The 15,417-nt window shown below is 45.6% G+C and overlaps 1 protein-coding gene across 1 annotated transcript in view; it reads right to left on the bottom strand.

Moving 5' to 3' along the window:
• The window catches only part of CCDC7 (coiled-coil domain containing 7), a 329,716-nt gene that overhangs the window by 284,627 nt on the left and 29,672 nt on the right, over positions 1-15,417 (bottom strand). The window contains exons 4-5 of the mRNA XM_037837696.1: positions 11,622-11,642; positions 11,380-11,412 (exon numbers count right to left, since the gene is read on the bottom strand). Of these exons, the coding sequence (XP_037693624.1) occupies positions 11,380-11,412; positions 11,622-11,642 (54 nt within the window). The remainder of the gene's footprint in view (positions 1-11,379; positions 11,413-11,621; positions 11,643-15,417) is intronic.

Raw genomic sequence — 15,417 nt, 5'->3', positions numbered from 1 at the left:
GGAGAAAGACCTTGCAAATGCTGAATTGAAGAAAGAGAAGAAATATCAGGTAGCAATTTTCTGTCCCAGACCAGCTGGTCATCCCCCCTCCCCTTCACTCGGTCTACATGTGGGAAAGGCACAGAAACAGCAGACCAGAACCCTCCCACCAGAGACACAGATTTTTAAATCTCACAGCAGTGAAAAATACCCTCACTGTTTGAAGACCCAGTAGACACGGAAGTACATTTCAAGGCCCAGATCAGTGAGGGACAAAGAGACTGAGAAAATATGAATGGAGATGTGTTTCTAGCCCTGGGCCTGAAAGCTCTTCCACCACTCTTGAGGGGAGCAGCAGCCAGCAGCTGTTTCCTTGCCTTGGAGACAGCTAGAATGCTGGGTCAGCTGAGGGACCACTTTGCCACAGGTGGAGCCCCACAATGAGCAGATCTGGGCCAGCAAAGTGAGGGCACAGGATCCCACAGTTGGGACATACAAAGCCCATGCTCAGAGGCAAAGCAGCTTCTGAGGACAATTAAGTTACTGAACAGTGTCATCTGCTGGACAGTCCAGAAAGTGCAAGGGAAGAAAATACTTTTTAAAAGATGCTTCAGACCTCTTCTTAGGAGCACAGGAGCTGGTCTACATGCTCTGTATGGAAACCCAGCCCTGTTTTGGTTGGGAAATAGGGAAGACCCAACCTTTAAAGTATGGCCCCAAAACAAACCCTGATCTTGCTAGCCAGTGGAAAATAGAGTACCACTGGAAGCCAGCAGATTTATATTACCACACACAGTGAACTTGCTGGTGTGCCCAATGCCTACCTCCCATTCCTGTGGCAAGCTATGGTGGGCACCTGATTTTGGGGGGAAGACTTGTGGGGGGCAGAGCCAATCTGAAAACTGGCCAGGGAGAGAAAAAAAGCAAAGATAGAGATCAAAGTCAACCAACAAGAAAAAGAAAACCTTAGGCAAAAGACAAAAAACTACCTCCAGAATAAACCAGTTAAGAAAATCAGATGCCTAGACAGCAAAAAATTACAAAACACATCAGGAAACAGGAAGATATGGCCCAGTCAAAAGAAGAAACTAACATTTCAACTGAGATTCAGGAGTTGAAACAACTAATTATAGATGTTCAAACAAGTCTTTTAAATCAAATCAACGAGGTGAGAGAGAATATGAAAAAAGATATGAAGCATATACAGAAGGCACTGGATGATCATAAGGAAGAATTCATAGGCTTGAAAAAAAACAAATGGCAGAACTTGTGGGAATGAGAGGCATAACAGAAGAGATGACAAAAGCAATGGAGACATACAGCAGCAAACTTGGAGAGGCAGAAGAAAGGATCAGTGAGCTGGAGGAAAGGACATCTGAAATCTTGAACACAAAGGAAAAATAGGGGAAAAATTGGAAAAATATGAGCAAGGTCTCAGGGAACTGAAGGACAACATGGAGCACATGAATATATATATTCTAGGTGTCCCATAAGGAGAAGAGAAGGGAAAAGAGGCAGAAAGAATAATGCAGGAAATAATCAATGAAAATTTCCCAACTCTTATGAAAGACATAAAATTACAGGTCCAAGAAGAGCACAGTACCCCAAACAGAACTGATCCAAATAGACCTACTCCAAGACACTTACTAAGCAGATTTTCAAATGTCAAAGACAAAAAGAGAATTCTGAAAGCAGCAAGAGAAAAGCAATCCATCACATACAAGGGAAGTGCAATAAGACTGCAGACCTCTCAGCAGAAACCATGGAGGCGAGACAGCAGTGGTATGATATATTCAAGATACTGAAAGAGAAAAACTGCCAACCAAGAATCCTATATCCAGCAAAACTGGCCTTCAAAAATGAGAGTTAAAAATATTTACAGATAAGCAGGCACTGAGATAGTTTGTGAACAGGAGATCTCCTCTACAAGAAATACTAAAGGGAGTGCTACAGACAGATAGGAAAAGACAAGGGAGAGAGGTTTGGAGAAAAGTGTAAAAATGAAGATATCAGGAGATAGAAAGAGGGTAGAGATTGGGCATTTGATGTTGAAGGAGTATCGAATGTTCTAGAAGATTGTGTAGATCTAGAAATGGATTGCACAATACTGTGTGATGGTAGCACAATATTGTAAGTACACTGAAAAAAGGACTGTGAATACAGTTGAAAGAGGAAGGTTAGGGGTCTGTGTGACATCAGAAGGAAAGATAGAAGATAAAGACTGGCACTGTATAACTTAGTGAAATGTAGACTAGTCAGTGAATGTGATAAAATGTACAAATATAAGAATGTTTTTGCATGAGGGAGCAGCAAGAAGGAATGAAGTTGTGAGATATGCAATGAAGTGAACAGACCATGAGGACAGTAGGTTGAGTGAAATAAGCCAGAAATGAAAAGACAAACATTACAATGCCTCACTAATAAGGACTAATAATAATGTGCAAACTCTGAGAATTGAATCTTGGAGCATGGGTTATAAGGGAAAGGCCTATGTAAAGGTTCCTAGATTGTAAGCTCTTACAGCAGTCACACATATTCATGAGTTGTAACAATTATTTCTAAATTTTGAGATTCTGAGCTGTTTGTGTGTGATGTGGTTGGTCCCTGGAGCTTCGGGTATCTATGTGACACCTGGGACTCAGAGCCAGAGTTTGGCAGCTGTTAGTGTTTGCATTGCCCCATGAATCAACTGTTAAAGAAGCTGAAAAGGAGATCAGACTCTGACTGGAAATATGAACAAAATGGACTTGGTTGAGATTGGGGTAGATCAAACTAAAGGGTAGAGGATGATATTAACCTGTTTTAAAACTGTGGCTTCTGTGTGGGACCAAAGGAAGAGATGGTTATATGGTGCAAAATCTATATTTTCTGTAGCACCCTATATAATTTAACTTTTATGGTCAGTTTACTCAAATGCCATAATTACATGGAACCTTGACTAGGGAATGAGACCTTATTGGTTTCTACAGGTTAGCATGAAGTCCCAATACTACCTGCCCAGAGTAATTTGGGCAGAGAATAAAAAGTATTTGCAAAACCCCCTTGAGGGACTGGGGGGAAATGTGGAAATATTAATCTTCCCAAGGTGGGGAATTCCTGATATTCTCACAAGTACCAGGGACCACCAGTTTAGTATGCCAAGCCCTCAATCTTGGGGCTTGCCCTTATGAAGCTTATTACTGCAAAGGAGAGGCCAAGCCTACTCATAATTGTGCCTGAGTCACCCTAGAAGGCCTCTTTTGTTGTTTGGATGTGGCCTCTCTCTCTCTAAGCCAACTCAGCAGGTACACTCATTGCCCTACCCCCTATGTGGGACATGACTCCCAGGGGTATAAATCTCCCTGACAGTGTGGAACATGACTCTTGGGGATGATACTGGACCCTGCATCATGTAATTAAAAAAGGCTTCTAGACCAAAAGGGGGAAGAGAATTGAAACAAAATAAAGTTTCAATGGCTGAGATATTTCATATAGAGTCGAGAGGTCATTCTGGAGGTAACTCTTATGCATTATATAGTTATCCCTTTGTAGTTGTTAGTTTATTAGAATAGTTAGAAGGAAATATCTGATACTGTTGAATTGCAATCCAGTATCCTTGATTCTTGAAGGCAATCATATAACTATATAGCTTATATGGTATAACCATGTGATTGTGAAAACCTTATGGCTCACACTCCCTTTACCCAGTGTGGAAAAATGGGGACAAAAAGTAAATGAATACTATGGAGGATGGGGGTATGGGATGCTTTGGGTGCTCTTTTTACTTTTATTTTTATTCTTATTTTTATTTTTTGGAGTAATGAAAATGTTCAAAAATTGATTGTGGTGATGAATGCACAACTATATGATGATACTGTGAACAACTGTTTTACACTTTGGATGATTGGTATGTGAATATATTTCAATTAAAAATTTTTAAAAGAAAAAAAAAAAAAAAGAAATGGGATCCAAAGCAGAGGTGAAAGGACTAATCTTATATAGAAGGAGAAACAACTTCTCTACTTTAACAGGAGGAAAGACTGATAGGATAAGTATGAGCATGAGTCAGTTTTTGTTTGGTAGCAGGAATTGAAGGCATTCCAACCAATGGCTTGTATTTTGAACATTCCAAGTCATTGGCTGAGAGTGAAGAGGGAAATGGGACAGAGGGAGTGGGTGTAATGTGGTAGCTGAAAAGGGTTGAAATTCATTTCAGAAGTGCAAAAGAATTGCCAGGCAATATTTGGAGCAATTGTGTCTGACCTGTTGCATAACTTTCTTTGGTAGTGTTTCATTGCTAAGATACAGGTCCAGAAAAAGTAAATAATTGCATTCAGTCAGGATTAAGTTTTGTTAGACAGGTACAGTGAAAAAAGAAAGAGGTAAAAGTGATTAGGAAATCAAGAAATTCACTGTGATGAAGTGCATAGTCTCCAAGCTGAATAGAAAAAATAGTAAAAGAGCCTGCATAAAGGTAGAGGAACAAATGAAATGGATGTCTTGGTGAAGTCAGAGTGGTCAGAGCAGTACTCAAAGAAATAATTGGAAAGACAGAAAACTGTAGCTCAAAAATGAATTGCTCAAATTAGTGATTTTTAATATAAAGCAATTTGGTTAATGACAAGGTCCACATTGTGACTGGAAGTGGGGATTGATGGTAAAGTGCAGGACACTGATTACGTGCTTCAACTTGGCGGGCCTGGGCTGGGGGACCGGATCCACCCCTGGGGAGGGTAGTGGGCACGGGCGACAGCGCCCTCTACAGCCCCCCGGGCCTGGGAAAGTGAGGCCGGAGGCAGGCCCCATTTCCTCACCCAAAATACACCACTGTTAGGGGAGGCTTGCCGGAGGGAACCGCCTTTTCCCCACCCCCTTATCTTGCCTGGACACTCCCCGTTACCAGTGCAACTCCCATCACCACCGGTGCGCATACATTGTTGCCGGACACCGTTACGGGAGCAACTCTCGCCCCTTTTCAATCAACCTCCGCGCCCTCTCAGAACCAATCCAAGCCTTTAACCTCTACAGCTACCCCGCCCTCTAAACCGCCCGATATAAGCTTGTACTCTCCCCTAATAAACTCTCTTGGTTTTCATCATCCTAAAAGAAACGTGTCCCGCCTGTTCCTTTCTCGCCGCCCTCCATACTTTGCACGCCTCCCGCCGGGGACCTGGCCAAGTCCCCCGCCTCGCCATTGCCTCCGGGAAAGAGCCCCCGCCGCCGGTACCCTCGGAGCAATCCTGGGAGCCTAGGATTTAGCAACCGGCCGCCACCCTCCCCCAGACGAATCAACTGCGACCGCAACTGGCGCCCAACGTGGGGCACCTGGAATTAAAAGTCCTCTCTACGCAGCGGTCCAGTAAAACCACCCGCTCGCCCGGACGCCTCTCCAGCTCCCCTTCTCCTCGCCTGCAAAGTAAGGGCCGCCTCTCCCACGCCGCTCCGCGCCCGGGCCGCTCTTCCTTTCCCGCATTAACCTGGCTTTTGCCCCCGACTACCTTTCGTCTTCTCTTCCTATGTCCCCCCATTCCTCCTAACACTCTTCCTCCAGTAGCTTTCCCTCTTCCCCTCCATTACTTTGCTGTGGTCCTTTGTGTCTTTGTTTCTTTGTTTCGCGCGGTGTGCCTCTTTGCGACCGCCCCCCCCAAACTGCTCTCGCTACTAGAGGCTCCTGCCTTCTATTCTCGCCGTCTCCTTCGGCCTCGCGACCACGGTTTACCTCATTTTCTTTACTCAATAATCAACCCCCCTTTTTCTTTTCTCACTCCGCTATGGGTAATCGTCTATCTGCACGCCAAGCACCCCAAGTTCGTGCTCTGGCTGGTCTCCTAGACACACATCGCTGTAAGTTGTCTGTCCGGCAGCTGCAAGTATACTGGGACCTCCTGCTGCCCTTTAACCCATGGCTCACCACTTGCCATCTTTGGGACCCTGTTACTTATGATCGCCTTATTGATCGGGTCACCAACGCCATGGAACATGAGAGCAAGCGCTTCCCTCCCGGCTTGCTCCCCACCTTAATAACCGTCCGCTCCTGCCTTCAAGGCTCCCTCCCCCCTGATCGAGGCCCCATTAAATCCAAGGAGGCCCTATCAACCCAGTCAACAGATTCAGACAGCGATACTAATGTAGACCACGATTCGGACACAGAGTCCTTAGTCGAGCAGATTAACAACGCGCTCGAAGTGACTCCCAAAAAACAAAATAACACTGAGCCTCGCCAAGATGGCGAACTTCCTCCTCCTCCTTCTTCTTCCATCGAGGGGAGGAAGTGCTCCGGCGATGACGTCAGCCCTAAGCTGGGCCGGAAACCGCAAGCGCTTTACCCCGCCCTTTCACAGGACGGAGCTAGTCCACCATCTTATGCCTTAGCCACTCCCACCGCGCCGCCGTCTTGCGACGCTTGGGGCCTCCCACTTCCGCCTCCCCCTCCGGCGAGCTCCCCCTCGGAGCTGCTACCGGCAGCTGCCGCCGCTCCTCCCACCCTGCTGACTAACAACCCCTGGCTGCCTTCTACACCTCAAGGCAACCCTTGGGGCAACGCTCCCCCTACCCCCACTCCCGCGCCAAGCCCTCTGCAAGCGCATCCTCCTTTCTCTCGTGCCTTTCGCTGCTTTCCTCTTAACCTTACCCCCACACCACAGAAACCGTATGACTGGTATCCCATTGACTCTGATACTATCAAGCAGCTTCGCAGGGCCGTCAAGGAAGACGGGTTAGGTAGCCCATACGCTTCCCAATTACTACAGGATATCGCCATGAACTTTTGCCTCCCCCAAGACTGGGCCTCGCTTGCCCGTTCCATTCTTAACCCCGGCCAGTTTGTAGATTGGCGTGCTCACTTCCAGGCGGAAGCAGCTAAGCAAAGCGAGCAAGACGCAGCCACTGGAGTCTATCATCACCCCGAAGCCTACTTGGGCACGGGAGCGTTTATAAATGCATCCGTCTATATTAATGCGCCTGCCGCCTTTTGGCCTATCCTTCGGGGAATCGCCTTGCGAGCTTTTGCCAACTGTTCCGCCTGTCGGCCTACTAAATTCACCAAGCTCCTCCAGGAGCCAAATGAGCCTTTTGCCACCTTTGTCTCTAGGGTTGAGGAAACCTGCGCTCGAAAGGTTAATGATCCCCAGGCCCAACTGGCTCTCACTCGAGAACTCATTCTCGAGGGAGCCAATCCCCCTTGCAAGCAGGCTATTCTTCCCTTGCGGGAGAAGAGCCTATGCGATTGGATACTCGCCTGCAGCGCCTTTGACCCAGCTGCCGCGTCCCTAGCCCAGGCTGTCTCTGGCGCTGTCACTGCCGCCTTAGCCGCCACCACCGGTTGTTTTAAGTGTGGGCAGAGCGGTCATTTTGCCCGGGAGTGCCCCAATGCAGAAGTCAACCGCCCGCCTTTCATGCAGCGTAATGGGCCCCCCCCCTCCCACTCCTTGCCCACGCTGCCAGCGTGGCTATCACTGGGCGCGCGATTGCAAGAGCAGCCCCAGAGATCTTAGCAAGGATAGCTTAAAAAACCTCTGCTATCCCTGGTGCCCTGACGGCAGTCAGCGCCAGGGCACTGAGCAAGCTTTAAACTCCAAGCGGGGCAAGCCTCAGCCCCGCCCCTAAGAGGCAGCGTGCCGGCCGGTTCTAATAAAACTAATCACTTCACCGGCAGTAAAACGCTTCTCTGGACAGTCCCTATCACCCCAGAAAAGCCTATTCGTAAGTTAAGAATAGAGGGGCAATGGTACACGGGCACGCTCGATTCAGGGGCAGAGGTCTCTTGCATGCCCGCTCAGTATGCCACCATGTGCATGGTTCTCGATGGTCCCTCGGTAGTGGGAGCCACTGGTACCTCCACCTCTCTTCAGGCCATAGGGCCCATTAAGTGGGAGGATGAAGAGGGCCACTCAGGCACCTTCCGCCCGTTATTTCTACACACTATAGACCAAATTTTATGGGGCCGTGACATCCTCGCCGCCTCTGGGGCAGTGCTTACCACGCAGCCCCCCCAATAATGTGCGCCACTGCTCGTTTAACACCTCCAGCGCCCGTTCCTCTGCAGTGGGATACTGAGGAACCTATATGGGTGGAGCAGTGGCCCCTTCCCACGCATATTCTCATAAAAAAAGAGGCTGCAAACCAACCAGGCCAAAATACTGCATTAAAAACACCCTCTGGCATAAGTCCCAACCAAGTCATTAACCCCCTTTTTCCACAGCCCCCCAGCCGCACCTCGAGTACAAGCAGCACACCCGAAAACCGTACCTTGGCTGCAAACAACGCATCGCCAACCCCACCACCCCGACCTCCTCTACCCCCCTCTCGCTACTCCTCTCGCTACTCTTCTCCCCTCCTCGGCCTTATCCAAGCGGCCTTCACCTCAGTGAATTCCTCCAACCCCAATCTTACCTCCTCTTGTTGGCTTTGCCTCTCCACTTCCTCCCCCCTGTATGAGCCAGTTGCCTCCAACCTCTCCTTTTCAGAAAACACAGAGGACAGCCCCTCGGAATGCAATTGGAATACCTCTGCCGTCCCCCTAACCTTTCATTCAGTCTCCTTTACAGGAAAGTGCATCCGCCCTCGCTCAAGTAACTCTCCCAACCTCACAGCTTGTGCCGACTACTCATCTCCCAGCAGCTCTGCAAAATTTCTCATCCCTCATAACTCCTCCCAATGGCTCTGCTCCTCTACAGGACTTACCCCCTGCCTTAACGTGCAAACCCTCAATACAACTAATGAAACTTGCCTCCTAATTGTCCTTATCCCTAGGGTCCTATACCACAGCAAGGAAGACTTCTTCCTCCGCCTGGAAACAACTGCAGCTTCTGCCCCACTGCAAAAGCGAGAGCCCATCACCGTCCTCACGATTGCCTCCCTCCTAGGTCTTGCAGGCGCTGGCACCGGAATCGCTGCATTAGCCAGTCAAGGCTCCGCCCTAACTCACCTCCGGGCGGCTGTTGACGAGGACATTCGTCACCTACAAGACGCTATTTCCCATCTTAAAAATTCTGTCAATTCCCTCTCTGAGGTAGTGCTCCAAAACCGCCGAGGTCTCGACCTTCTCCTCCTCAAAGAAGGAGGCCTCTGCGCCGCCCTAGGAGAAGAGTGCTGTGTATATGCCAATTCCACAGGTCTCGCCGAGGACAGCCTAAAAAAGGTCCGAGAGGGACTAGAACAACGCAAAAAAGACCGTGAAGCCACCAGCTATTGGTCCCACATCTTTACCCTCCTCCTCCCATACCTCCTCCCTCTCCTCGGCCCCCTACTAATGATTATTCTAGCTCTCACCTTAGGACCCTGCATTATCCGCAGAATTGTCCAGCTTGTAAGGAAACAAACGGATGCTATTTTTTCCTCGTTCGTGCAAGTCCAGTACCAGCGACTCGCCACCTCTGACGCTCCCTACTCCGAGATGACAACCAACCCTCCGCGACCTCACCGCCACCGGTCAACCCGCCGACCGCGAGGCCCTTCTCGATCGCCTGAACATCGCACCAACCTCGAGCTCCAGCTTCTCTGAACCTCCAACTTTAAACCCCCCACCCTCGTCCATCCCGCAAGCAGCAAGGCCCCTGTCGAGCGCCCGGGCGCCACACCAACGCCGAGCTCCAGCCTCGCTGAGCCACCGTCAACCCCTTTTTCCCTCCCCGACCTCCCCCTTCCCTCATCCCTTAGCGGACCTCTCCGGTAAGCTTCTTCCTTTAATTAGAAAAGAAGGGGGAAATGCGGGACACTGATTACGTGCTTCAACTTGGCGGGCCTGGGCTGGGGGACTGGATCCACCCCTGGGGAGGGTAGTGGGCACGGGCGACAGCGCCCTCTACAGCCCCCCGGGCCTGGGAAAGTGAGGCCGGAGGCAGGCCCCATTTCCTCACCCAAAATACACCACTGTTAGGGGAGGCTTGCCGGAGGGAACCGCCTTTTCCCCACCCCCTTATCTTGCCCGGACACTCCCCGTTACCAGTGCAACTCCCATCACCACCGGTGCGCATACATTGTTGCCGGACACCGTTACGGGAGCAACTCTCGCCCCTTTTCAATCAACCTCCGCGCCCTCTCAGAACCAATCCAAGCCTTTAACCTCTACAGCTACCCCGCCCTCTAAACCGCCCGATATAAGCTTGTACTCTCCCCTAATAAACTCTCTTGGTTTTCATCATCCTAAAAGAAACGTGTCCCGCCTGTTCCTTTCTCGCCGCCCTCCATACTTTGCACGCCTCCCGCCGAGGACCTGGCCAAGTCCCCCGCCTCGCCCTTGCCTCCAGGAAAGAGCCCCCGCCGCCGGTACCCTCGGAGCAATCCTGGGAGCCTAGGATTTAGCAACCGGCCGCCACCCTCCCCCAGACGAATCAACTGCTACCGCAGTAAAGAAGGACACTAGATCTTTGGAGATGAGGGTGTCAAAGAAATGAGAGGCCAGAGACTTGGATGGGTCATGCATACTGACAGGACTAAGTGGAAAAGAAGAGAAAAACACAATACATCTTATCTGCAAATAAGAAAGCAGAAGACAAACTGAATTTCACAAGTTGCAACATACAGATTTTACAATAGTGTAAATGAGTAATGGACTTTGCCCCACCCCTATTTCTCTGGAAAGATAATGACTAATATGCCACAATGATAGGAGAACCACTAACACTCTTCTAATGTAAGCCATAGCTATCCTAAAGCAGAGTGTGCAGACCATGATAGTCTTTTACTCTGGCGCCAGAGGAAAACTAATGAGAAGATGCTAAAAAGACAGGTACAATTTCTATTTTTACCCTTTAATTTTATATCCCAAATAAATGGGCCTATTTTCTTTAAAGTGCCTAGGCTTCAAGATTGTTTAATTGGAAAGATCCATAACAATGACAAAGGGAGAACTAGAATACTCCGTAAATCACTAAAACTAGCCTGGAACTCATTCTGCTCCATTAATGGCACATATAAAGTATTTACCAAAAATAAGAATAAAAAGCCCCTTACAACAGAGACTACTGGTTCTCAAACTGGTGGCAAAGCATGTGATAATCAAAAGTACAAAAGAAATCATTAAAAAAACAATAAATTTAAAGAAAGCTTATAAATAATTTTATATCTAAGCATATGTCATATGAGTGAGTTTGTAAATACAGGAGAAAAAGTTTGACAAAATTCTCATTGTCACTTACTCTCATGTAAAATGGGAAAATAAATATTTCATTTCCATTATTCAATTTAAGGACAAAAATTGTGTCAGACAAGTTTAGTGTATCAGATTATGGAGGAATATACTTTGTAAATCACTGAGAAACAAGCTATTAGATCCATTTATTCCACCTCTACCTAAATCGAAAGATTTCTTTATTAGCAGTGAATGTTCAAAACTTTTTAACTTATGATACTTCAAATTGGTTTTCAAATGAGTCAATTTATTAATTTAATTGTTTTAATAATTATAAATGTTATATTTACCTCTTCCATCTGATTGACCTGCACCTGAAACCACTTTCAAAAAAAAAACAGAAAAGAAATATCAGTTACTGATTTTTCAACATTCTTTAATGAAATAAATATGAACATGTATGTGTGCATGCATGTGTCTCATCTATCAAGTATTAGTTCTAACTGAAATATCAATTTATACTAGAAACTTTTTCATTGTATGTATTTCATTATTAAATTTCAATAGACATGCTGAAATATATTGAACATACCTGAAAAAGAGACTCCAAAATCTGGAAAATAAAGTTTTAATTAATAAATTTAAAATAAAATTCTTCACAACTAATGATAGGATATAAAATTTCCTACAAGTATTTTGCAATTTTCAATCACAAAAAAACTACTTGCTAAAAATAAAACTTTACAATCTATTATTCAGAATCATAACATTGTTATCTTCAGAGACAGTGTGTTTTAGAACACCTTATACAGACAATTTTGTTCCAGAAAATAAAGGACATCCTATCCTTATAGATCTCTATTAGGAGGCCACTGAAAAATTCACATATATGACTGTGTTGGTTTTTCTTAATACAGGGAATAAAATTGAAATTCCCCTAAGAATAGCATTATATTTTCTCACATAGCTGAGAGTACAATAAAGGTAATATGTTCCCAACACTGCTTCTTCAATGAACCTGTGCTCCTATAAAATCAAGATATAAAATATTATACTACTATGTGAATTTTTAGTGGAAAATGAAAAAAACTGATCTGGGAGACTGTAAGAGAAAAAGAAAAAATATGCAAAATCATAGCATAAAAAGTAATGATAAATCTATGGTGTTGGACATACAATGTATAATAATATAGTTTGTAACAATTATAACAAAAGATGAGGAGACAGAGGGGTAGAGGAAAAGTGTATGTGAATGCTATCAAAGTTAACTTGGCATCAAATAAAAAGTGACTGTTACATATTTAGGATGTTAAATTTTAACTCCATGGTATCCAGAAAGAAAATATCTGAAAAATATATCCAGAAAGAAATGAGAAGGAACTCATCATGGTACATTTAAAAAAAAAATCAAATACATATTAAAGTAGGCATTAATAGAAGAATTGAGGGTCAAAAAAAGGTTTAGACTTGCAGAGACTAAATAACAAAATGGCAGAGGAAAGTCCTGCATTGAATGTAAATAGATTAAACTCCCCAGTCAAAAGGCAGCAATTGGCAGAATGGATCCTAAAGCACAACCTAACTATAGGTGTTTACAAGAAATTCACCTTAAATTCAAAAGCATAAGTAGGTTGAAAGTGAAAGGATGGAATAAAATATATTATGCAAGTATGTAACCAAAAGAGAGCTGGTGTAGCTATATCAATATCAGATAAAATACACTGCATGTCAAAAACTGTTACAAGGGACAAAGAAGAACACAATATACTGACAAAGGGGTAAATTCAACAAGAAGACATAACACTAATATATATATATTATATATATATATATAAACAGCAGAGCCTCAAAATATATGAAGCAAATATTGACAGATTGAAAAAAAAATACTTAATATCATTCTTTAGCCAGAAAATGCAAAAAGAAAAATAAATCACTTCACTCAAGCCACTTTGAGTTATTCTAAGCATAAAAAGCCCTTGTTAAAATAACTTGCTGTTACTCTAATCTCAAAAACAAACAAACAAAAAATTACCCCCTTTTCCCAGGAACTCTCCCAGCATTCCTGCAGAAGGATGTGAAGAAGAACACCAGATCTTTGGAGATGAGGGAGTCAAAGAAATGAGAGTCCAGAGACTAATAATCAGTGCCATATGGTCTAATAACCAGTGCCGCCTTCTTGAAAAACAAGCCTAAAAGAGGGGAGGACTTCAAAATAACAGGAAATGTTAACCAAACTTTTTCTCTTCTAATTTTTCCCCTTCTGCTTTCTTCTGGATCATGGCCATTGCTTTGTCTGTTTGGGGTTTTAAAAATTCAAACCACTCTTCTCACTCTGAACTGGTCTTGGAAAGTTTTTTTTTTCCCTCCAGTTCCTTGTTAATGCATTTTCAGTAAAGTCACCTTCTCACCAAAACAAAGAGACTTCTTTCCCTGATGTGGGAATGGGTGGGCCTGACTATTTAAAACTGTGTTTTCTGATGGTAACAATTTGGTGACCATGAAGGGACCCCTGCTGCCTCTAGTGCAGCCCTGATCCATGTCTCACCAGCCACAGGGTTCTCGTGTACCCCTAGGCTCTGTACCTACCAGCCTCCCAAGAATTTTGCCTGGAAGACGGAGACTAGAGGGTCCAGGTGGAGGCGCCTGCCACAGATGGACACCAAGAGCATCTGTGTAAAGGTAATTTTGCAATCAAGACCTTCCCTGTGCTGGGTAAGTGTGTTATCTTTTGTTGTCATGCTCACTTCACTTCCTTTTGTTTCAATTAGCCTATTGTGTGAAAAGGCTAATTAAGTTGATCCAACAGTCAGGCATGTGGACTTGGTAAATTTAAGCCCTACTATCCATGACCCTGGATTTGCAGTTCTTTTACTTCTGTGCAGTTCATAAAGTTTGCATTTTTGTGGGGAAACAGTTGTACTTGAGGAGCTCCTACTCTAATGTTCTGCCTTTGTTATTTCTGTTAGTATTGCCCAGCCATGAGAAACTCTCAAAGTGTGCTGGCTACATCTCCCATAAAAACTATTCTTAATAATTGGTCTTAATTTCCTTAAAAAGGAAACTGTTAGTACATTATTACAACTCTGTGTGGCCATAATACAAATTAAGTAAAAGGGCAAAGTGGCCAGAAGATGGGACTTCTGACCTTCAGGTAATTATCAAATTAAAAATAAATTCCAGAGAACCTAAGATGGCGGTGAGGTGAGACAGGGCAAAAAAAACACCTCCATGAAAAATACTAGATAAAAGCCAGAAAGTGACCCAGAACACCAATTCCAGTGATGCACCAGCCAGACAAGGTCTGCTAAATCCACAGGGACTGTGCATTTGGTGAAACCGGGAGTCTGCATTCTGAAACGAGTGAGTGAGCCAGCTGAAAGTCTGGTGGCCACAACGTGGTGTGGGGAAACCATGGGTTGGCATTTGGAGACAGACTAGTTCTTTTAAAGAAAAAAAAAAAAAAACCCTGGAGTGGCTGCAGTTACAATGGTGAGAATTGCACAGTGAAGTATGGCAGGAGCATGCTGTGGCAACATCTCAGTGTCTGGCGTGGAGGGTAGTCCGCTGCTGATTGTCTCAGGGCCAGGGAGCAGAGGAGAGCCAAAAGGAGAAAGAAACCATGCCCCTTGCAGCCATCTCCTTGGCGGGCTGGGAACGCTCCTGCCCGGGGCTGGAGCTATAGTCCAGAGCCACGCCAAGGGTCCCAGTGTGACAGGGAGTACTTCCCACAGCACCACACACATGCCACAATATCAGCCATGGACAGTGGCCTTTAGTGCACCCACAGCTAATTGTCCCAGAGCTGGGAAGGCAGAGCTGTGCAAAAAGGGGGAAATTAACACTTCCCATTCAGCCATCTTTCCAGCAGGCTGGGAATGGCCCTGCAGAGCCCAGTGGCTCAGGGCTTCCCTGGAAGGCCGGCATGCACTTGTGACATGGCACAGCCTTCCCTCAGCAGAGGTCCTGGAAGAGCACGGCTGGGAAGGGGGACCCATCAGAAATCCCAGGGACCCTACACCAATACCAAGGACTTGTGGATCAGTGGCAGAGACAATCTGTGGCAAGACTGAAATGAAAGCTTAGACTCTTGCAGCAGCCTTAAATCTCCAGAAACACCTGGGAGGTTTGATTATTAAAGCTGCGCTGCCTCCTTAACCACCCAGACACACACCCAACATTCAGGGCAGACGGCACCAACAATACACCCAAATTTAGTGCAACAATTGAACCCCACAAGAATCAGATACCCACACACCACAAAGACAAAGTTGGGGAGAACTGACTTAGGGAAATAGGTGACTCACAGATGCCATCTGCTGGCTAGTTACAGAAAGTGCATGCCACCAAGCTGAGATCTAACAAATTAGAGACCAGAATTTTTTATA

This window comes from Choloepus didactylus, chromosome 5 (genome assembly GCF_015220235.1).
Source record: "Choloepus didactylus isolate mChoDid1 chromosome 5, mChoDid1.pri, whole genome shotgun sequence".
NCBI classification, from domain to species: Eukaryota; Metazoa; Chordata; class Mammalia; order Pilosa; family Megalonychidae; genus Choloepus; species Choloepus didactylus.
This window is presented reverse-complemented; position numbering and strand designations above follow the sequence as displayed.